This window comes from Schistocerca serialis, chromosome 1, assembly GCF_023864345.2.
Source record: "Schistocerca serialis cubense isolate TAMUIC-IGC-003099 chromosome 1, iqSchSeri2.2, whole genome shotgun sequence".
Classification (NCBI taxonomy): domain Eukaryota; kingdom Metazoa; phylum Arthropoda; class Insecta; order Orthoptera; family Acrididae; genus Schistocerca; species Schistocerca serialis.
This window is the reverse complement of record NC_064638.1, coordinates 1,093,085,652-1,093,109,661: the sequence shown is the minus strand read 5'-3', so window position 1 is coordinate 1,093,109,661 and position 24,010 is coordinate 1,093,085,652. Positions and strand designations below refer to the sequence as shown.

Here is a 24,010-nt window from a genome sequence, read left to right as displayed (position 1 = left end):
AAAAACCAAAGAAACAGTGTAGAGTTTTCTTGTTTGGGAAAACAGTGTCATTAATGAATGTCTTCATAGTCAGCTTCATGCATTCACTGCAGGACACAAAGATATTGATCATTTTTGGTCAGAATTTAAAGGTATTGTCCACCACGTGCTAGAGAAGTATGTGCCTAGCAAAAATATACCACCTTGGTACAACAAACATATTAGGAAGTTGCTGAGAAAGCAGAGAATTTTGCACAGTCGTTTTAAACGTAGTCACTGCCCCGCTCACAAACAGAAATTATGTGAAATGAAAGCAGCTGTCAAAAGGTCAATGGGAGATTCTTTTAATGAATTTGAAAGCAATATTTTATCTGCAGATTTTAAAAATAACCCCCTAAAATTTTGATCCTACCTAAAATCTATAAACACTACAGATAATTCAACACCTTCTCTTACTGACATTACGGGTAATGTAACGGATGATGATAAACAGAAGGCCGAAATTCTAAACCTAGCTTTCAAAAACTCGCTTATGGTAGAGGACTGCAGCACCATTCCCCCTTTCAATTATTGAACAAACGTAAGAATGGCTGACGTAGTGTTTAGTGTATCTGGGATTGTAAAACAGTTAATATCCTTAAATGCCAGGAAGGCATCGGGCCCAGACAGTATCCCCATAAGATTTTATGTTGACTACGAGGTGCGGCTAGAAAAAAACCGGACTGATGCTGGAAAAACATTTATTTAGAATTATTTACAATTTCATGTTATCTCCTTCAATGTACTCTCCTCCTCGGTCTCTACACCGCTCCATACGAATTTTCCACTGTTCATAGCAATGCTGCAGATCATTTTCGGTAAGTCCATACATTACTTCCGTCGCTTTTTCTTTTACTGCTTCAACAGTCTCAAATCTAGTTCCTTTCAAAGCTTACTTGGCTTTAGGGAAAAGAAAAAAGTCACTGGGGGCCAAATCAGGTGAGTAGGGTGGATGATCTAAGATGGGAATGTTGTGTTTTGCCAAAAACGTCTTCACTGACAACGCACTGTGAGCTGGGGCATTGTCTTGGTGAAGGATCCATGACTTTTTTCTCCACAAATCGTCCCGTTTTCTCCGTACTCGCTCACGTAGGGTAGCCAGGACGCTAATGTAGTAATGCTGATTCACTGTTTGTCCCTCTGGTACCCAATCAATGTGCACAATCCCTTTGATGTCAAAAAAAAACAATCATCATTGCCTTGAATTTCGATTTTGACATTCGTGCTTTTTTTGTCGTGGAGAACCAAGAGTTTTCCAATGCATCGATCGGCGTTTAGGTTCGGGATCGTAAGTAAAAAACCACGATTCATCGCAAGTAATAACATTTTGTAAGAAGGTGGGATCACTTTCAGTGTTTTCCAGGATGTCAGAACAAATCATTCTTCGGCGTTCCTTCTGTTCAATTGAGAGACACTTTGGAACCATTTTTGAACACACTTTGTTCATGTTGAAACTTTCATGAAAAATCTGCCTAACACTTTCCTTGTCAATTCCTGTTAACTCAGACACTGCTCTGATTGTTAAACGGCGATCTTGTCGAACAAGTTTACCGATTTTTTTCAATGTTTGCATCAGTTTTTGCTGACAATGGTCTGCCAGTGCGAGTGTCATCACTGGTGTCTTCGCGGCCATCTTTAAATCGTTTAAACCACTCAAACACTTGTGTTCGCGATAAACAATCATCGCCGTACACCTGTTGTAACATTACAAACGTTTCACTTGCAGATTTTCCTAGTTTGAAACAAAATTTGATGTTAACACGCTGTTCTTTCTGTACACTCAACATTTTCCGACGCACAGACAAAATGTCAACTACTTAAAACAGACGCCACGGGCAGACTGAGTGCAGGAGGCAGATGAAACTAGAGCAGTAGGTGGAGCGAGAGTCACGTGACAGGCCACGCGACTTTCAGCCTTATTGCATTCGTTTACTTGTTTCACCAGTACTAGTCCGGTTTTTTTCTAGCCACACGTCGTATGCTACAAATATAGCACCATTCTTATCCATCATCTATCAGAGATCAATGGAAGAGCAGAAAGTTCCATGGGACTGGAAGAAGGCCCAGGTCATAGCAATCTATAAAAAGGGTAGAAAACTGGATGCACATAATTATTGGCCAATTTCACTGACATCGATTTGTTGAAGAATCATGGAACGTATTTTGTGTTCAGACATAATGACCTTTCTAGACTGAGAAGCTCATCTGCAGGAACCAGCACAGTTTTAGGAAACAGCGTTTATGCGAGACACAGCTGGCCCTCTTTGTGCATGATATAGAACAGGCTCTAGATACTGGCTCCCAGGTTGATGCCATGTTTCTCAACTTTCAAAAGGCATTTGACTCAGTTCCACGCTTTCACTTGCTCCAAAAAGTGCGCACTTACGGTCTGTCCGAAGACATATGTGGTTGGATAGAAAGTTTTCTAACAGACAGAGAGCAGTATGTTGTCCTGAATGGGGTGACTTCAACAGAAACTTCAGGTGTGCCCCAGGACAGTGTAATAGGTCCACTGCTTTTTATGATTTACATAAAGATCTGGTTGATGGTATTGACAGCAGCATTAGACTGTTTGCCAATGATGGCGTAGTCTTCAGGAAAGTTGTATCACACAAAAGTTGTGAACAAATCAATGAGGATTTGCAGAAAATAAATGTGCCGTGTAATGACTGGCAGTTATCTCTCTATATTAGTAAGTGTAACCTACTGCGTATAACAAGGCAAAAATCCCTATTAATGTAAGAGTACAAAGTAAATGCCCAGTCTTTGGAAGTGGTAACATCCGTCAAGTATCTGGGTGTGACTATTCAAAATGATCTCAAATGAAATGATCAGATTACACAAGTAACGGTCAAGGCGAACTGTAGATTGTGGTTTATTGGTAGAGTCCTGAAGCTGCGCAGTCCTTCAACGAAGGAAATTGCTTACAATATTTTAGTTTGTCCAGTCTTAGAATATTGTTCGTATGTATGGGACCTTTATCACTTGGGTCTGATTCAAAGAGATTGAGAAGGTCCAAAGAAGAGCAGCAAGATTTGTGACTGGTACATTTAGCCATTGCAGGAGTGTTACAAATGATACCTAGGAACAACAACAATAAGAATAATAACTGTACTTATCTTTAAACCGATTATGCAGTATGAAACAGTCAGATGTTTTCTAAAGGCCTTGAATGTTATTTTTCTTCTACACATTGCATTTTATTGCAACAACCTCAATTAATGTTCCTTGCTACAAATTAGTACTGCATTTGAAAAAAAACTGTGTAATGCGCATTCATGAATCCATGTGACTTCTGTGGCAAAAGTTATACCATGTCAGGAAATCTGTATTATGCGCACACACCCGTGATATCTACTGGAAGACAAACCACAAAACATTCCTGCTCTCTTACACTCTAAACTGGCAGTGGCCAAGCTACTTACCCCTCAACCCTGAGGTAAGCGGCCAGCTTTACATAGCCCATGGCAGAGTTCACTAACGTCAATTAAAATTTAGTATGTTGTGAAATATTACTCTCTCTATAAGTATTTTTGTTCGTTACTGAGAAGGAAAATTGCACTTAATGAGGGAAAACTGTGATTTTAATAAGCTGTTAGTGTTAGTTGACATTTCTGGAGTGGGGTAAAAGTTGATAGATGCATGTCAGTACAAAATACAGTTGAGATCCACATGCCACAAGAATACTGGATTGGGGCACATGCAGCCCACAGGCTGCCGTTTGATGACTACTGTGCCACAGCTTGTAGCAATAGAGCACACGGCTGATGGTAGGATACCACACTGTAGAATGCTACAGCTGCATTATTGCAGGGCCTAGCTGCAGAATCATGTAGGTGGCTGGCCTGCACACCCTTGCAGGTTGCAATTGTCTGATTGAGGCCAATGCCGGAACAACTGTTACACAATGTGTAAACATTGACCTTGACAATTAATGCTTCATCTTTTACTGAAACACTAAATGGTACAAAATCCATGGTAAAATTCAGGGTGAAATTTCAGAACATTTTGAAATTGAAACAGGAATGAGACAAGCTGACGGACTCCCTCCATTGCTTTCCAACTGTGTCTTAGTAGTAGTGCTGTATTTAAAGAGTAGAAGACGACCCTCTTTTTCTCAAGAAGCTTCTTGAGAAAATTCTATTTTTAACGTATTTTGACTAATGTTACAAAATTTTGACAAAGTATCTGCCTAAAAAGTCAACATTATACCTGTTCTAAATTTGTCCCCTTTATTGTCTACATTAATAATACAATAAGAAATAAAATAAACAAAGAGAAACAGTGTACATTAATTTGCAGACCATTTTCATTCCTACATATTTTGCTTTCTAATCCTGCTATTTGTGGTTTCACAATTTTTAATCATCGTGCAAATAGCACAGTGTGAAATTTATATCTTTGATTCCCATATCTTTGGCTGTTTCTTCTGAATGTTGCGTTCCGAGGTTGTGGTTTCTGTGGGACCAGAGAACACAGCTATTTTAATTTGAACACATCAGATTTTGCTACTATACTGACATGAGAATGTTAGTGGCTCTTGCTTCCAAATGTATTGTCTGCTCACCACTCTCTTTGTTTCCATAGAACCAGCAGCTGACACGACTTTAGTTTCCATCATACGTCAGCTGAGTGTCGACAGCATTGCAGCACGAAACACACAAGCACACCACTGGCCCCTATCTAGATTTTCGCAGTCTCCTGAACACAAGGAAACTATGTTGAGTATTTGTCCAATTTTAAAGTCAATTCAGACTATAAATGGATTCAGGCAAACTGCAGTTTAAACATGGTAAATGTTCCCAAAAGCCAAAGTACAGGTGTAGATTCCCACAGTTAGTAATACGACGTAATTTGCTGCCAGCTCACTGCTCCCCTCTACCCACTCATCTTCTTCTTAGCCGAAACTGGAACCAGTGTTCCTCCTCCAACCCTTCTATAGTGCTGTGCTTGAGCAACTGTGAAACATGAACTGCAATATCTTCTAGGTTGTAGGTCATAGGTAACAGCAACTAATACATAAATAAGATCTCGTACTTTGTTCGTTTCTTTGAGCTACTCATGAGTGGTACTTTCTCCACAGCGGGTCTTTCCACTGCAATTTATTCTTGTGACAATCGCAGTTAATAGGATTAGTGTTTTTTAAACATGTATTATAGATTAATTTTCCTTATGGTTTCATCTGAATGTCACCATAATGTTCTAAAGCTGATTCAAAGCTGGTAGCATTTTTACCTGGTATTAATATGTGAACAGCGACTGAATTTATTTGCAACCTACTTAATAAATTATTACAGTCTCTCATAAACAAATAAAATATTGATCTGGATTCAGAATAAAGTAATATTTCTTGAAGGGCATTATTTCCACTTTTGAATGTTACTTATTCTTAAAAAGCAGCATTCATTTTTGTACATGGTATCCATAGGTGTATGAACTTGTATTCCAAACCTGTTCAGGTACAACAAGAGTTTGTGAGCTAGAATTAAGTGCTATTTCCTCCTGTGCCTCACAAAATTGTCGAATTTTAAGCAGATCAATAGATTTTTTGTAGTGACTAGTTCATAGTTTCTTGTGTATTGTGTGTACTATGGCGTGAGAATCAAATGTCGTGTGACTGTTCGAGCTACATTGATATTGTATCAAGCACTTCAGAAAATCTTGAGCCTGTTGGAACACAAGTATCATTTGCCCAGCCCTTCAGATATCTTCAAAATAAAGCTGCACATGACCTCAATATCCAAAGCTTCATCTGTAAATGTAAGACAATCCCTATATACTCTATTAAACTACGTAAAAATGTTAGCATCCGCAGCAATAATTTAATCTGCAAATGTAAGATGACCCTGTATTCTTCAAATGACGGATCTGGGGAAAAAACCTTGTCTTATATTCAGGTAAACATGATAATCCAAGTCTGGCAGAAACTAAAATCAGTTACAAATGAATGAACCAGTCAAATTAGGAACAAGACAATATTAGGATAGAATGCTCAGCTTTTTCAGACAACCTGGCAGTTCCATGTCATGACAGTGAAACAGCAGAAAAAAAAATAGAAATTCTTGAAGGAACAGTGGGAAGAGTAGGCTTAAAATTCAGCATGTTTCAAAAAAATTTTACTTACTTTGGGGCACTTCGATATAAGAGATTATTCACAGTAGCAAAGATTAAAAAGTGCTCATAGTTCTTAAGGTTTTCAATTTAGAGCCCATATTTGTGACATTTTTGTTTTAATGTGTGGAACATGTCCACAAAGTTTTCTTGTAACACACTATATTGTATGGAAAAAAAAATACATGTCGAACAACAACCTGCTATCTAAAATTCTGAAAACTAATATGGGAAAATTTGAGTTCAATTCAAGTATTTACTGTATTTTATGGATTGTAAGATGTTATGGACTATAAGATGCATCTTAATTTCAGGCATTTTTAAAAATTTTACCATTTTTATTTGATTACAAAACCAGATAAAAAATCCTAGGTCATAAAACTGAACTGACCTTTAAAATCCTGGAAAGTCATCTGCACACACGCACAGTCACCCAGAACCGTGCGTCGGGGGAGTCTTACTGGATCTTTCCTTCTCATCCCGTCCGGTAAGTCTTCCTTGACCCGCAGTTCTGGGCGACTATTCAGAAATCCACCCCTTTTCCTTCACCCCTTTTCCTTCACCCCTTTTCCTTCACCCCTTTTCCTTCACCCCTTTTCCTTCACCCCTTTTCCTTCACCCCTTTTCCTTCACCCCTTTTCCTTCACCCCTTTTCCTTCACCCCTTTTCCTTCACCCCTTTTCCTTCACCCCTTTTCCTTCACCCCTTTTCCTTCACCCCTTTTCCTTCACCCCTTTTCCTTCACCCCTTTTCCTTCACCCCTTTTCCTTCACCCCTTTTCCTTCACCCCTTTTCCTTCACCCCTTTTCCTTCACCCCTTTTCCTTCACCCCTCTTCCTTCACCCCTCTTCCTTCACCCCTCTTCCTTCACCCCTCTTCCTTCACCCCTCTTCCTTCACCCCTCTTCCTTCACCCCTCTTCCTTCACCCCTCTTCCTTCACCCCTCTTCCTTCCCCTTCAACTCTTCTGCCAGGAGGTGGTGCCACTGGCTCCGAAAGCTTCTGTAAGTATAACTTTCATGTGTGTGCGTGTGCTGCCATCACTTGGTGAGTAGGCTTTATCTTTCCAATTACATTGTTGTGTTGCTTGATTGTAGGTAGTTTCAAAGCTACCTCTGGCACAAATTCATGTTGGGTTTCTTCCATTTGTTCCATTTCTCTTGTTTACACTTTAAATGATTCATTTATTGAGACATCAAGATGTTGCAGTTGTGAAGTAAGTCCTACCAGAATAACAGCAAGCTCTATATTTTCCTTTTTGTTTCTCGTTAATAGAATTTTTCAAGCGACTAGTAAACTGATCTAGCACAAGAAGAGAACTTCTATTCAATAAAGCACCTTTCCTTATCTCCCAAACTGTTGATCCATAATTTCATACCAGCCTTGTCCGTCCAGTACTTGTAATGTACGTGAACACCACCTGGTGGTATTTTGGAAGGTTTTGGCATAGTTTTGTGCTCGACAATGATCGTTGGATTAAGATTAGTATCAGCACAACATGAAAGGACAACAGTGTAGTGCGTTTCATCTTGTCCACTTTTTTCGTAGTAATAGTTTTAGCACATCAAATGTCAGAAGTACACATTTGCTATTTGGCTTAGTTCCACATTGATTTTCTTTTGATGCTGAATAATAAAGTGACAGAAACAGATTACTCTTTATACTCCATATGGCATTTTCTGAGATTTTGGTTTTCGTTCGCATGCTAAGTACATGACGCTTCGTAAACCTGTACCAACATCTAACTCCACCCTTACACTATGGTGCTAACTTAAGAGCGTGTATTTGAATCATTTTTTAATTAATTTCAGTGCCATTTTGATGGTATGCTTGAATCCATTCAATACGTGCTCTTCTAGTTTTGGCCATTTCGGATTCAGTGCTCTATTTGCGCATTTAGTCTTCCTAAATTTTTTCAATCCTCCTATGCTAGCCCACCAATCATGAATGGTTTTTTTCTGTTGGTGGAGGACTGAAGTCCCACTCAGCTGCTCTGTTACAGTGTTCTGCACATGCTATTAATTTAAATTTGTAGCCCACATCATATGAATACCGCTTTATGTTTTTCCATTACAAAAGTAGCTACTATCACTTTCAATTCAGGATGCCAAATTAAAAACCTTTCAGCCAAACCTTTTTTACTTGGCAACCAGTTTCAGCTTTTTGATACACCATCTTCAGGCCCCTGACTCGCGTGTAGGAAGATTCTACCTCGGTTGTGATCAAAATAGGCCAGCAATACTGGTATTCATAGATTTGCTATAGTGATCACTTCAGTCCTCAAGATAGCATATTAAAATGCTGAATCTGGTTGCTAAATAAAATAAAGTTGGAAGCTAGATGGCTGAAAGGTGTTTATTGTGACATCCTGTATCAAAGAGCTGAGTCCTGCAACCATCTCTTCAAAGATGAACGTAAACTTTCAGTTCAATTTCACTGGTGCTGTAGACTGCAATGATGCATCATAGGCTAGATAGTGTTCTGGGTTTTTGATGGCGGTGCAGGAGGAGGAGACTGTCAGCGAGCTTGTGAATCCCCGCAACTCATGTTGGTCGCATTGGTGCTCTGCTGCTACCAGTTGAATCCAATGTTGCCAGATAATGATAGGTTTTACACATCATTGAATATATGGCAATTTTTAAAAAGTGACAGGAATTTAAAATCAAACACTGGACATTTTTATATTAGAGTATGATGCAACTTGAATTTCGGAGACAGTTTTTCGAAGGAAATAGTCCATGTTATAGTCTATAAAATATAGTTATGTGGCAAGTTTTCAAAATGCTGGCATTGCATGCACTGTAGTGGAAGTCATTTTCTGTACCATATGAGACTGCTGTAACTACGCTACTCTAATTAGATTATTTATATTGTGCCAGAGATTTTTTCAATTTACATGTGGATGCTTGTGCTCAGTTGGGTTTTGTGTGGATTCCATTGTGAGCATAGCAGATAGTTTGGCTGTGGTGACAACATGTATCAGAATTCATTAATTGTAAGTAGAACTTAGATACATGGTCCAGTTCTGATTTATAGTGGCAGGATTTATTGGAGTTATCTTATCTAGCAGCTCTCAGGTAAACAGTTCTCTCTTCTGTGCCGTTGGGTGGTTGTTGTGTTGTATCTGTGGTTCTGCAGAGGAATAAAGCCTCGCATTGTTGTTAGATACTTAAACACCAGTAGTCCTTGTGAACATCTGAGTTGTGTAGTTTTGAAGGCAACATAGGAGGTATTACCTTGCCTCAAATACCAAGTGGTGCAAACAAGGATTCATAGTGACATATGGTATGGGATGCAGTGAAATATAATCTGCTATACACACAAATATTGGTCACTGAAATTTTCTGTATACAGTTCAGGTTCTGGTAGTATGATCCTAGAAAGCTGTCCATATAGTATTGAGCTTCTCATTGATTTGTGTTCGTTGTTTGGGGTTCTAAGTGATTACCATTCCCAGTTGCTTTCTCATGTGAGTCTGCTGCGACCAGATGGACTGAATGTATTATTTGTGCGGCCCTAAAATTAACAGATAGGTTTCCTTTTCACTCACTTTTGCTTCACTTGCTGTGGTGTACTTAGTAAGCATGAGTGCGTGCTTGCAACAACTCTGCAGCTATTGCATGAAGTGAAGTGTCACAGATAATGGGCATCTCTGTTCTATGGCTTGTTTCATCTTGATGGGTTGTATTAAATGTCAGTCTATTTTTATTTTGGAATGGGTGCTAGTAATGCCTTGTTCAGTTATTTTGGTTGCTTTCTTGCTGAAGCGCATTCTTGTTACAGTAGAAACATATGGGTAACTCAATCAAAAGCCTTGTCAAAATGAAGGCAAGGCAAGTGCTGCCTTGGTTTAACAAGTATGTTAGATCCCTTTGCTCTGCTAAAGTGTTTAACGTGACAATTCGTAACTGCATTCATTCAGTAATGTCCAATAACTTCAAGCAACAGTGGTTTGATCATGTTATTAATTACCCATGTAAAAATTTTAAAATCTGTATTCAATAAGGTGTGGAGCTGCTGTAGGATTAACCCTTAACCAGAATCGTGGGTCATTTTGTACCCACCGTCAATAATAAAACCATCTAACAATGGAAATGTGCGGAGTTTCAGCTTCGCGCACCTGTGACATCTCAGTACACTGTGAGGTGCACCAGGGACCGGGAGCTCGCTGCTTGAAATTTACTGGAAGTGGAGGCAAGTGCCATCCCAGGGTCTAATTTGACCAGCGATTCCAGATACAAGATTTTTTTTGTCAGTGTATATTGACTTATTTTGTGGTGTTTCAGGCACTTTATTGCCACAATGCAACTGGGTCTCACTGATAAAGAAATATGAACTATTACTGGATGAACATTATTCACACGCAGAATATGTAAGTGATTTTCAACCTTGTGACAAAGAGAAATAAGTGACGATGAAAATACACAAGGAATTTCTTCTGATTCAAGTAATTCATCGTCTGATGATTCAGTAGAGATAGTCGGCTGTCAAGTAGTGCATATTTTCGAGGTAAAAAGCGATTAAAGTGGTCTACTCATGTACCAGATAGGTCCAGAGTCAGAAGCCACATCATCACTCACCTGCCTGGTCTCATTGGTACAGTTCGTAAAAAACGAAACATGTCACAAAGTGAATCATGGTAATTGCTGATATCAGATGAAATGAGTGCACGTATTTGCACTCACACTAATCAGAAAATAACAGAATATTCAGAAAAGTATAAAACTAATGTTACTTACACTAACCATGTGAGTATCGTGGAAATGAAAGCATTTGTTGGATGATTGCTATTATCAGGTGTGTTCAAATCTGGCCATGAAGATATAGTTAGTCTATGGGCAACTGATGGGACAGGCAGAGGTATATTCAGAATAACAATGTTAGTAAAGCGATTTATGTTCCTGTTATTTGCTTTGAGATTTGATGATGTGAATTCTATGGAAGAAAGAATAATAATGATCGCACTGCTCTCATCTCAGAAATATTTGGAAATTTCATTCAGAACTGTCAAAAATTTATAGCTGCTCAGAATATTTGACAGTTGATGAATGATTTGCACTTTTAGAGGGAAATGTGTTTTCAGGGTTTATATGAAATCGAAGCCTGCTAAATATGGCATCACGATTATGTGCCTTTGCGATGCTAAAACACACTATTTATACAATGCTTTTATCTATACAGGCAAAGCAATCACTAATAAAACAAGCCTACTTTCAGTTGTAGCTTGCAGAACCTTTATTTGGAACAAACAGAAATATAACTGGTCCTCTTCTGTGGAGCTGGTTGACAAACTGATTGAAAATGGTGTGACTTAATGTTGGAATGATGTGCAAAAATAAAAGGGAAATACCACCAGAATTTTTAACCAATAAACAATGTTTCGCGTTACGTTATTCGGTTTTGTGAAGAGAAAAACATTGGCATCTTATATCCCAAAAAGAATCAAAGCATAGTGGTGATCTCATCAATGCACCGTGACAGTTCAGTAAATGAAAACAGTGGAAAACCTGAGATGGTTGAATTTTACAACAGAACAAAAGGTGGTGTTGATACATTAGATCAGAAATGCACCAATTATTCAGTCTCTAGAACAACTCGACGAAGGCCATGTGTAATTTTTTCAGCAATATTGAATGTTGCGCAAATGGATTCATATTTTAGAAAGCATCAAATGGTGGAAAACGTATGAAACATTATCATTACATAAAAGAAATTGGACTAAATTTGATAATACCATTTATCACCAAAAGGAAGATGGAGTATTGAAAGGAAGATGGAGCATTCTTCATTTTCAGTAGATTTGAAGAGTAGGATAGATAACTTTCTAGGGGCAGCTGATGAACCACAAAATGACCTAAGACTAGAAAATTCACCTTGTAATCAAAGTGGCTCATGAAAAAGAGGAAGATGTTATTTATGTGGTCCTAAAACTGACAGCAAACAATCACAAAAATGTGACAGATGTTTTAAATTCATCTGTAAAAGACGTGCAGAAAAATTGTGTACCAAGTGCCATTCTTAGTTCAGGTACTGATATAGATAACATTTGGACACTTCCATGTTTTGTTTTCATTATTTTAGTTTGATTGATGGCATAGAGACTATCTATCTATGTTAAGGGGAAGTTATGAGAAACTCCATAGTATATCTAGGTTTTCTAATCTAAGCCTCTTTTGTAATCATGTAGCATTCCAAGGTAAGGTACTACATATTCTTGTAAAATATGAGACATAGGACTTAGTTAAAAAATAATACAATGTAAAATTTTTGCTTAGTAAAAGTTGATTTGCATTTGAAATAAAATTTATTTTAATACAATCATCACACATTAATGCAGATGAATAGGAAAAAGAATCCTGCAATGTTTGAATACTCCATCAGTAGTGTAGCGCTTGACACAGTCACATTGATTAAATATTTGGGCGTAACATTGCAGAGCGATATGAAGTGGGACAAGCATGTAATGGCAGTTGTGGGGAAGGCGGATGGTCGCCTTAGATTCATTGGTAGAATTTTGGGGAGATGTGGTTCATCTGTAAAGGAGACCGCTTATAGAACACTGGTGCAACCTATTCTTGAGTACTGCTCGAGTGTTTGGGATCCCTATCAGGTTGGACTGAGGGAGGACATAGAAGCAATTCAGAGGCTGGCTGCTAGATTTGTTACTGGTAGGTTTGATCATCATGCGAGTGTTACGGAAATGCTTCAGGAACTCGGGTGGGTGTCTCTAGGAGAAAGGAATAGTTCTTTTCGTGAATCACTACTGAGGAAATTTAGAGAACCAGCATTTCAGGCTGACTGCTGTACAATTTTATTGCCGCCAACTTACATTTCGCGGAATGACCACAAAGATAAGAGAGATTAGGGCTCGAACAGAGGTATATAGGCAGTCATTTTTCCCTTGTTCTGTTTGGGAGTGGAACAGGGAGAGAAGATGCTAGTTGTGGTACGAGGTACCCTCCGTCATGCACCGTATGGTGGATTGCAGAGTATGGATGTAGATGTAGATGTTGAGTACTCTGATAGGAGGAAACCAGCTCATACAAGAAGTGTGAGGGTGCGTGCCCCTGCATGGTGCCAGCTGGACTAACGGTGGCAGTGCTGTATTTTGGCAGGTGGTAGTGATGGGTGGGATAGGTAGAGGTGTAGAGAGAGGGAGGTGGAGAGCAAGTAAATGGGCTAGGCATGTTCTGCATGATTGTAGAGGCCAGTGGGATGTGATGCATGCTGAAGGTGACATGAATTGGCAGGGGGTGACTATGTAGGAAGGGGAAAGTGTTGGGTGGAGGGCACAGGAGCAATGGGTTACCTGAGATTGAGGCCAGGGTGATTATGGGAGCGGAGGATGTGTTTTAAGAATACATTCCATCTGCATAGTTCAGTGATGCTAGTGGTGGAGGAAAGATCCAGATGGCTTGGGTTGTGAAACAAGCCATTGAAATTTACAATGTTGTGCCACCAGGTGATCAACATTGTTCTTGGCAAGTTTGGCGGTGGCCATTCAACCTGGTGGATATCTAGTTACAGCTTTTTATGTTGATACGACTATGCCTCCTCCTCCTCCTCCTCCTCCTCCTCCTCCTCCTCCTCCATCCCCACCCCCTACCCCCACAAAACTATGGACCTTGCTGTTGGTGAGGCGGCTTGCATGCCTCAGTGAGACAGATAACTGTACTGTAGGTGCAACCACAACAGAGGCATATCTGTTGAGAGGCCAGACGAACAGTTGGTTCCTGAAGAGAGGCAGCAGCTTTTCAGTAGTTGCAGAGGCAACAGTCTGGATGACTGACTGATCTTACACTGTGACATCAATAAAAACAACCATTCAGTGCTGGTACTGTGGATGACTGAAAGTGAGGAAAAACTACAGCCATAATTTTTCCCGAGGGGCAAGCAGCTCTACTGTATGGTTGAACGATAATGGCAATATCGTGAGTGAAATATTCCTGAGGTCCCTCAGGGGCTCAGCATTGATTTGCTGAGTACGGGTTGGCAACGCCAGGGTTCCAGAGTTGTGGACTGGTAAGTGCCTCTAGTAAGGGGCAAGGGGCCAGTAGAGGGGGGGGGGGGGGGGGGGGGGTGCTGAGGATCCACCACTCCGTGAAGTTTGTAGCGTGCCACTTTCAGCTCATCACATTGTGGCAACATGTGTCCTGTATACTGATATTAGGGCAGCCCTCAGTCTCGATGGAGATCTGCCCACCATTCTCGCAGATACTGAGTCCAGTGTTAAAAAGAGTGGTGAAATTTTGTGAACTGTCAGGGCTCCTCCCTAAATCGGTGGGGAAAGGAGGCAGACTTTAACACATTATAAACTGCTCCGCATGCAGGGACAGCCTTCATCCCCATCCGTGAGATTAGCATGCTGACTTTACGTCAGGGTGCTGATGAGCATGAGGTCAAGTGCCCCTCACCTCAAATCATCGTAATATTCCAGTGGTAAAATAGTCCCCCATTAGGATCTCCAGGTGGGAATTACTCAGGAGGATGTTGTTATCAAGAGAAACAAAACTGGATTTCTACAGATCAGAATGTGGAACATCACATCACTTAATCAAACAGGAGGTTAGAAAATTTAAAAAGAAAATGGATAGGTTAAAGTTATAGTGGAAGTCAGTGAAGTTCGGTGGCAGGAGGAACAGGACTTCTGTCAGGTGAATGCAGGGTTATAAATACACAATCAAATATGAGTAGTGCAAGAGTCAGTTTAATGATGAATAAGAAAATAGGAAATGCAGGTAAGCTAGTATGAGCAGCATAGGGAACACACAAGCCAACTAGCCCAACAGATGATGAAGAGATTGAAAAAATGTATTATGAGGTAAAAGAAATTAGATAATTGAGGAAGCTGATGGACTGGAATTAGATAGTAGGATACTGCATAGCATACCATTCATTTCCGACCATTTCAAAGAATATGATTGAGTTCCTGCAACTGTCTTCCATCTTTTGGACTGACTGTATGAAAACTTGCACTGTTTTATTCAAGACCAGAGAGATCTCATTTTAAACTTCGAGAGGCATTTCGAGGAGGAGTGGACATATTTGCACCACTGGAAGGCTTCACAGAAAGGCTTCCATCTCATCCACTGATGTTTTATCGCATTACATATAAGAAAAAAATTTTAAATTATTTTCAGATTTGTCTAATGGGTCACCAGGCCGAGATTCCTGACATCTGTTAATACAACATTATGGTAATACAAATGGAAGACACAAAAGTTAGGGGACCACTGATAGTGATATGGAAGCAAAAAGTAAAAAATGTAACTCCCGTCTAGTTCATGTTTTTCAGTAAGAATCTTTCCCCATCATTAGCTTTCGTACTTTGTGATGAGTGCTTGAAAAGTCATGAAAAAAGAATAAAAATTTGTTCATTTCATTGTCTAAAAGGCTTCTGTTTCTTGTTTACCACCTAAGTAGGACCTAAATCTTCTCATTTAGTTTTCAGTTAGTGGTCTATGTCACAGTCTGTAAGTGTGCGATCCGCTAAAAAATTGTGATCAAAAACTTTCTGTGATAACCGATCTTCAACAACTTAAAATGGTATTAGTTATGTGAGAGTTCTTGTTCTGACCACCACTTGTTGGAATACTTGTTGGATTAAGTAATTCACTGCTTGCATTTTGAAGCCAAGTCGCTTAGATGTGTTACAAAGCACAATACCACCAAGTCATCTCCTCAGCTGGCCTCCTTCACTACACTTTTAACTGTATGGTTATCCTCCTTGGGATAGTGTACAGTCATAATAAAAGTCTATTGAACGTGTTTGTAGAATGCCATACAACTTTGAGAGAGTGATAAAAACTCTGATTCATGGCACAAGTAACAGTTCTTTTATTGCTATCAGTTTAAGCACTTTCCTTATTAATCGCATTCAGTTTGTATGCTGTCAGTCAATACTTAATGAACAGTCATTTCTTTCAGAGGGTCTGACTTCTGTTGGTCTGATGCTTGAGAAATTTACATGTGGAGCTTATCACAAGCATGGCAAACATCCTTCAGTGGTTTCTTGATATGAATATTCAACTGGTGAAACAGTTTTGGATACACAGCTAAATGTATGGGCTGCTCAGACTCAACATGTGTGGGTGTGTTGTCTGTAGTGAGGTGGGAGGTAAGGTTTTTTTTTTTCTTGTATAGTGACTTCCGTATAATGATGTAGTGTTTATGCGCTACATTCCTTACAGCCTTGCCATCTGTGGACATAGTCTGCAGTGGAAAGCAGGTGATGCTGAAATATACTGATAACCTTACCAGAGCCTTTACTGTCGGCTCATCCATAAACAAATCTCTTGTGCCATCTGCTCCTCTGACACCAGTAAACCTGTTAACTAGCCTCCAACCAGCATTCTTCTGATCATCCAGCATCACTGTGACATTGAAAAGCTCACCATATCCTCCACCAGGGTTTAGACTACCTTTTGTCATCCCTTGAGATAGGGGATATCCCACTCACATCCCCCAAAGTAGTGTTCCACCACACACGCAACCTAGAGACCATCCTTGTCCATACCGGTTCCAATGCTGCATCCCATGGGTCACTCACTTGTGGTCGGCCCGAGTGCAGAATCTGTCGCACCCCCACCTGGCACGTGTTACTGCAGTACAATCATGGACTTTCCTTTCCAATAAAAGGTAGGGATATGTGTGAAAGCATATCACCTGTGCTGCCATTACTGTACAGCATTCTATGGTGGCATGACACGTAACCAATACTCTACTCTCATGAATGGCCACCACCAAATAGTAGCAAACTGCAAAATTGGCCATCCAGTTGCCAAACAGGCTGAATACCATAGCACAAATGACTTCAGCAGCTGCTTCACTATGGAGGCCCTACAGATACTCCTTTCTAGCGTAAGTTACTCTGAACTGCGCAGATGGGAATTCTCTCTTTATCAAATCCTGTGTGCTCTCAATCCCCTTGGCCTAAATCTCCCCTGCGATGTCGGTGCGCATGATGTTTTTCCCTATCCTCAGTGCTCTTTCCATCTTGTTATGCAAATGTGGAGTCATCTGTCCAAAGAACTGCCTGTTTCCCACTACCCCCTTTTTGTATCCTCCTCATCTCCCTTCAGCTCAGGCAAATGTTTTTATTGATCAGGTACCAACAATCAGTAGTGCCATGGCCACAGGAGTGTGAGAGAGACTGTGTGTGACGGTGGGTACTTCTGCTAGAAAAAGATGCATGAAAGTGTTAATGCCGTTGTCTGTTACATGTGTCTATGCTCTATGCATCAGTCTAAGGTGACTGCCTTTCTTCTGTTTACATATTACTCCATCCAGGAGTTTCCATTATTGTTAAATTATAACTAATTTAACTTCAACTTGTTTCATAAGTATTTATTTATCTTCACATTTCTAGTGAAAGGCACGTTCTAATTCCCGAAAATACATGAGAAAACTTTAGCTTTCTGGCTGTAGAAGTATCAGATGAGCTGTTCAACAAACAATTTTTTATTTTTGCAAACAAGTTAGTGTTCTCTTTCTGCTTCAGTGACCTCCCATGTGCTTGGTCAAATGCATTTTCTGTTGTCACCAAAACCAAAAATACACTGCTGACCACCCAAAATGCAACATTCTGAAGGAAGCAACCAAATCTGGTGAAATTTGCAGCACGTGTTTCTGGCAGTGAGAGCTGCACGTGATTATCATTTCAGCGAAGGTACACATCATGGGTGCCAGTAATGCCAGGTTCAAGCTCTTCATAGAGGAAATAGATGGGCATGTGGACATACTGGAATTGTTCTTTCATGCAGTTGTTTTGCATAAGCAGCTTCAGTATGCCTCACAGAAGACAGCAAGCATCATTAGTGCATGTTTTGGAGTTAGACCGAGAAGAAATAGTTGCTTGAAGGGATTGTGGTTTATCCTTCAGAGACATGGGTGATAGTGTCAGACAGAACCAAGCAACTGCTAGATGCAGGAGGAATGACAGACTGATGGGACCAATGTAACCTCCTTGTTGCACCAGTACACGTGACCACAAGCATATTGTGTGCTTGGCATTGATGGATTGCTCTGCCACATCACGAACCATATCAAAACAAATCCAGTCCATTGCACAACAAGCAATGTCCACACATACCATTCAGCATTGTTTGTAGTAGAACAGACTATCCACAGGATGTTCATTGCCATGTTTACAGCTGAGTCAACACCAAAGACATTTGTGCTGGCAATGGTGCGATGAATAACAGATGTGGAAAAGAAAATGGAACAACGTTGTCTTTTCTGACAAATCCCAACTCTGCCTGCACCACTATGATGGTCGGATTAGTCTCTTGACAGATTGTGGTGAGAGACTGTTGAACTGTTGCCTTATGCATTGCCACACTGGTCCTGCAGTCGGTATTATTTGGGGTCGTATTTGATTCCACTCCTACACCCCCTAGTACGCATTGCCAGTACTCTAACCAGCTCTGAAATGCTGGAGCCTGAGCTTGCTGACAGCCACATTGCAACAGGATAATGCACAATCACATGTGGCATGCAACGTTCAAGATAACTTTGTCACTCATAGGATTGTGCTGCTGTCTTGGCTTCCCTTTCCTCCCTATCTGGTTGATGACTGCAGAATGAATGCTACATCAGGTCAACTTTGTCAATATGTGGAAGCAGTATGAATTGCTACACTGCATCAGCACAACCAAAGCCCATTTGAGTCAATACTGAGGTGTGCAGCAGTAGTTATAGCCACCAATGGCAGTAACTGGCAGTATTGATTTCATCATTTTACTCACTTCATGTGGGACTGTATTTTCAACTGTGATCTTTGTACAATGTGTTATCCCCCAAATCTGACTGGCTGTGATATCTCTGGTCATTCTTGGTGTTGCATTTTTGATGGTCAGCAGTGAAGATTATCCTTCTACTTACATTCTAAGGCTGCGCAACATTTCCAATGACCATCTTGTCCATTTTGGAGTCAGACTTTACTCTGCCTTTTCTCTTGATCAGCTTATTCGTGTTTTCATTCTTGTCATATGGAGCAACCAAAATTTCAGTGTCAATCAGGGCACTGCAGACTTTCATACAATCATCAAAGTGTACAGAATTGTCAAATGTCACATTTTTTCCCATCATGAGGATGGTCCCAGGTGTCATGATTAAGTGAATCAATTTCACTGCTCTCTTGTTGTGGCAGTTGGTTCTTTGGCTCATTGATGATCAACATTTATTGGATCAGTTCAAAACTGTCACAGTAGCTTGTTTCCATGCTTACCAGTAATGGTCATCACTGCCAAAACTTATGTTCAACATCATATTTAACACCATCCAACACAATTGTCTCAACTTCTTTGCAGTACAAAGTTTGAAAATTCTGAATTAGTCTGTGGCCAAGCAGTTGTAATTTCAAGGAGGGGTTCTCGGGTAAACAGTAAGTATCACATTACCTGGAGGTGGTGGGATATTGTAAACTGTAAAATTGTCTAGAAAATGCACACTTTCGCATCTGTTTCCCCATATTTTTGTCCAGGTTCAAGGGCCACTGTTGGAGCAATAACAGAGGAAATCATCTAATACCCATGAACTATCTAAAGTTACCAGCTTTTATTACCACAAGACACTTCAGTTTCTTACACCCATCCATGTTCACTACAAGCAACAGTGCTAACCTTCTTTGTCATGTTTTCTCCCTTCCTGTAGAATGACACAGATCTTATCTTTGCCAGCAGCCAAATTACTTGATTTTTCCATGCTAAATAAACTGTCATCAGTGCTCGCTTTCTTACCATAAAGCATCATAAAAATTGTTTTTTTCTTTTTATTTCTTAACAAGGTACCCCTCACTAGCGGTGAATGACTTAGCCTTATCTATAAGCATATACCGTAACCTCCAATAGGCATATTTTGCCACTCTGTGTTCTACGGGCCCAATAAACTACTGCTTTTCTGTGATAGACTAACTTCTTTGAAGATAGTTTTACTACTAATTTATGTACTGTGATATGTTACATATTGTTGAGTAAGCAAAGGGATATTGCAGTGGCTTGAAAGACTACCAGAACAGTTAAGTGTTAGATAGGTACTGACTTTGAATAAGTATTTTCTGTTTTCTAGTGATGTGTTGTCAACCATTTCAATTTGAGTGCACCAGAACACATGATTTCTTTGATTTATTAGGGCTTTTATGCAAAAGCACAAGCAATTAGTGAATTTATTGAGGAATTTGATTCATCAGGGTTTGAATTAGGAAGAGTAGATTTAATACCCTTTTGATAAAGTTGTTATTCCCTGGAAGAAAATGCTATTATCTTTTTTTTATTTTTATTTTTTTTTGTCTTACAACTTTCCAACCAAAGAAAAGTGAATTTCTTACATCATTATCTATTACCTTATTTGTTACATTGAAATTACAGCTATTAAGAATCTGTCTTCCCCATTGTTAACCGTGGTGATTTTTATGTGACATTTCTCACAATAGTAAATTGATTTGTATGTATTTCCTTAGGAATGGCCCAGCTCCTGTCAGCATGTCACTTTCTGCGCAAACTTAGTTTAGAGAACTGTGTTTTGAATGCTGATTGCTGTGCAGCCATTGGTGAGAATTCTGGTTTGGAAGTCCTTAACATGTCTGGCTGTGAAGGTGTGAATGAGGGAGGAATTACCAGTATACTCACTGGTTGCTCCAGGTACGTTTGTTTAGCATTGTGTAGATAGACTGTATATCAGTGATATAAGTAAGCATTAACTTTAATATTCTCCCTTGCCTGTCCACAGCAGTAGATCATAAACTATGTTTTGGTTCTTTTCAACCATCATTTTATTATCTGAAGCAAAAGAGAATTTGTATGCCAGCACTAAATCAATACAGCACAAGAAATTAAAGTAATAAAGTTAACTATATTTATGTCTGCTTGTGTCTGTATGTGTGGATGCATATGTGTGTGTATGTGCGCGAGTGTATACCTGTCCTTTTTTCCCCCTAAGGTAAGTCTTTCCGCTCCCGGGATTGGAATGACTCCTTACCCTCTCCCTTAAAACCCACTTCCTTTCGTCTTTCCCTCTCCTTCCCTCTTTCCTGATGAGACAACAGTTTGTTGCGAAAGCTTGAATTTTGTGTGTATGTTTGTGTGTGTTTGTGTGTCTATCGACCTGCCAGCGCTTTCGTTTGGTAAGTCACCTCATCTTTGTTTTTATATATAACTATATTTAAATATTTTGCTTTCTTAGCTTTTAAGTGAAACCTTAGAGAGGAAAGGATGTGAATGTTTTGCTAGCTCATATTTGAAAGTATTGGACGTTGTCGCTTAGTGAGACTTCAGTCAGCCACAGGCATTTAGAATGAGCCCATTTCCTCTGTACCTGGTTAGCTGAAAAACTCTTTCACGCCAAACATCACCACCTCGTGGAGTAATAAGCATACAAAATAAAGCTGTTCTATTCTACACTTGTTTATTAATATATTTGACTTTCACATCCATAGCTTGCACCTAAGTCGCAAAATGTGTTCAGAATGTAACACAAGGTGTTCCTATAACATTGCACCATATTTAACTGAAAGTTGTTGTTTGCTGAACTGAGAGCGTTAAATGGTTTGACTGGAAATACTCTCTTCTTGAAGCAATGATTAAGAGTGCAGCATGGGTTTTAAAATTTGTTAGTAATCAGGGCTTGCCTCAAATTGTTAGGGAACAGATTTAGCAGTTGATTGGCTAGTTACTTCATATATTTTTTATATCGATAGTCAGCTAGTCACATGTGCCCCCAGGAAAGATTGAGCCCAACTAACCTTAATTTCACAAAGTAATATTTTATATTAAAATTGCCATCATTTTGCATGGAAGGACATGTTCTTGAGTGTATTTGGTACCACAACCACTGTCATTCATATTTTTATTCTTTGTTTTAATATATTTCTTATTTTAAAGTTTAAATAATTTTAAATTTATGAAAAGTAACATTTGCGTTTTAAGGTTACCCATCCAATGTAGTTTTTTAACTAAGATGATGATAATGAGATGGCATTTGAGTGTTGGCTCTCTGCATGTCTTGTAATGCATACTCTGTCAGAAACTGACATCATAAAACTTTGTCAGAAAACACTAATTTACACTGCTGGAAAAAAATACAGTGCTCAAGGACTGTGGTCAGGAGCACTGAGGTATAGTATGTGTATACTGAAGAGTTCGTGTTGGTGATTCATCAACAGTCAGATGGTGCTCAGGGGGCCTGCCTGAGCACCCTCAGTTTGGACTCTGCAGGCAGTAACTCTGCCAAGTTAGAGGTGAACAGTGTTGGCATAATTCATTGTAGGCTACAACTATACCCCACTAAAAAAGTAGACACTCCTGCTGAACAGCTTCAATCACTAGAACTGGGTCCCATAGTGAGCATGTGGGAAGCTGTAGAGAGACATATCAACAGATTGCTGCACATATTGAGCACAGTGTTGTATTGGTGGTGTCGCTGCTTTCAACAGTTGTCTGCGGAACATTCCCACACCTGGTCCACAGGTTCTGAACATCTGTGTAGTACAGTTGCATATAAAGATCTTTGCATTGTGTGCATGATGCTGGCCTACAAATCATCCATGGATGTAATTCGGACACATGTTTCACCTGCTATGTCATCAGGGACCATTAGGAACCATCTGCTTGCAGCAGGATTAAGGTAAAGGGTGCCTCTGGCTAGGCTGCCACTCATACCACAACACAGCCAAGGATGGCTATTCTGGTGTTGTGAAAGAGTTGACTGGAGAGTGGAATTGTGTGCTGCTGTTTTCACTGATGAGTGTAGGTTCTGTCTGTATGTGAATGATGGACATACCTTGTATGCCATAGACCTGGTGAGCTGCCTATTCCAGAGTGCATTTGCCCAAAACATACAGGTCTGATATCAGACTTTATGGTGTGGGGTGCCGTCATTACAACTTGCAGTCACATTGATATTTCTACAGGGTAAACTAACCAGTGTCTGTTACTTTGAAGAGGCTATTAGCCCCATGCCACTGCCATTTCTTCGACAGGAAGGTGACATATTCTTTCAGCAGGACAATGAAGATCCACATACGGCTGCTGTGCCACAGCATGACCTTTATGATGTACAACTGGCCTGACAAGCAAGGTCACATATGGAACATGATGAAATGGGGACTTACTCCAACAAAAGTTGTGAGCTGCTAGGAACAATTTATAACAAGATGCCATTTAACACCTTCATGATAGTTTGCATACAAGAATATACGTATGCGTCCGTTATAGAGAGGAGGGTACACTATGTGTCAATAAGACTATTTAGGCACCCTTTACTGTGACATGTTTCCTTCATTCCACTACTGGTGAGGTGCAATGTAAACAATGTCAAAACAATAGCTGAAATTAGTGCAAGTTACTAATTTTTCTACAAAAAAGAATCTTCGGTGTATTTAAATCCAGATAACCAGAAAAGACAAAATCAAAGCAGCAGTTTACATTGGTGTAAATAACTGATACTACATACGTCCTCTTCGTGAGACTGGAGATGAGACTGGAATAGGATACAGAATCCCAAAAAGGGTTGTGGTTTTGCACAAGGTATTGCTTTATTGTTATTGTGGGAACAGCAACGGCAAGTAAGGAATATTTGCTGTATTGTTTTGTTTATATTTAGTGTTTGATTAGCCTCTTACACCACTGACAGGAAGAAATATTAGACATGTCTATCATCCCAGCAACTTTCCTGTATATTGCTGAATTTATGGAGATAATGTTGGCCTGGTCTGGAAATTGTCTGGTGTGATAGCCCTTGAGTGGATCAGAAACTGTCCAGCACATACTAGCGGAATGGTGCAGTTTGGTGGCCTTCAATGAAGATTGTCAGACTCCTTGTGTCACTAAATTGCAATACAGTAACCATAGCCACTGCATTTATGATATTCTGAGAACTCTGTGTAT

At 39.8% G+C, this 24,010-nt stretch overlaps 1 protein-coding gene across 1 annotated transcript in view; it reads left to right on the top strand.

Annotated features, from left to right (window-relative positions):
* LOC126416133 (S-phase kinase-associated protein 2) overlaps positions 1-24,010 on the top strand; it is a 118,332-nt gene that overhangs the window by 72,154 nt on the left and 22,168 nt on the right. Inside the window, exon 6 of the mRNA XM_050083676.1 lies at positions 20,587-20,767. Within this exon, the coding sequence (XP_049939633.1) occupies positions 20,587-20,767 (181 nt within the window). The remainder of the gene's footprint in view (positions 1-20,586; positions 20,768-24,010) is intronic.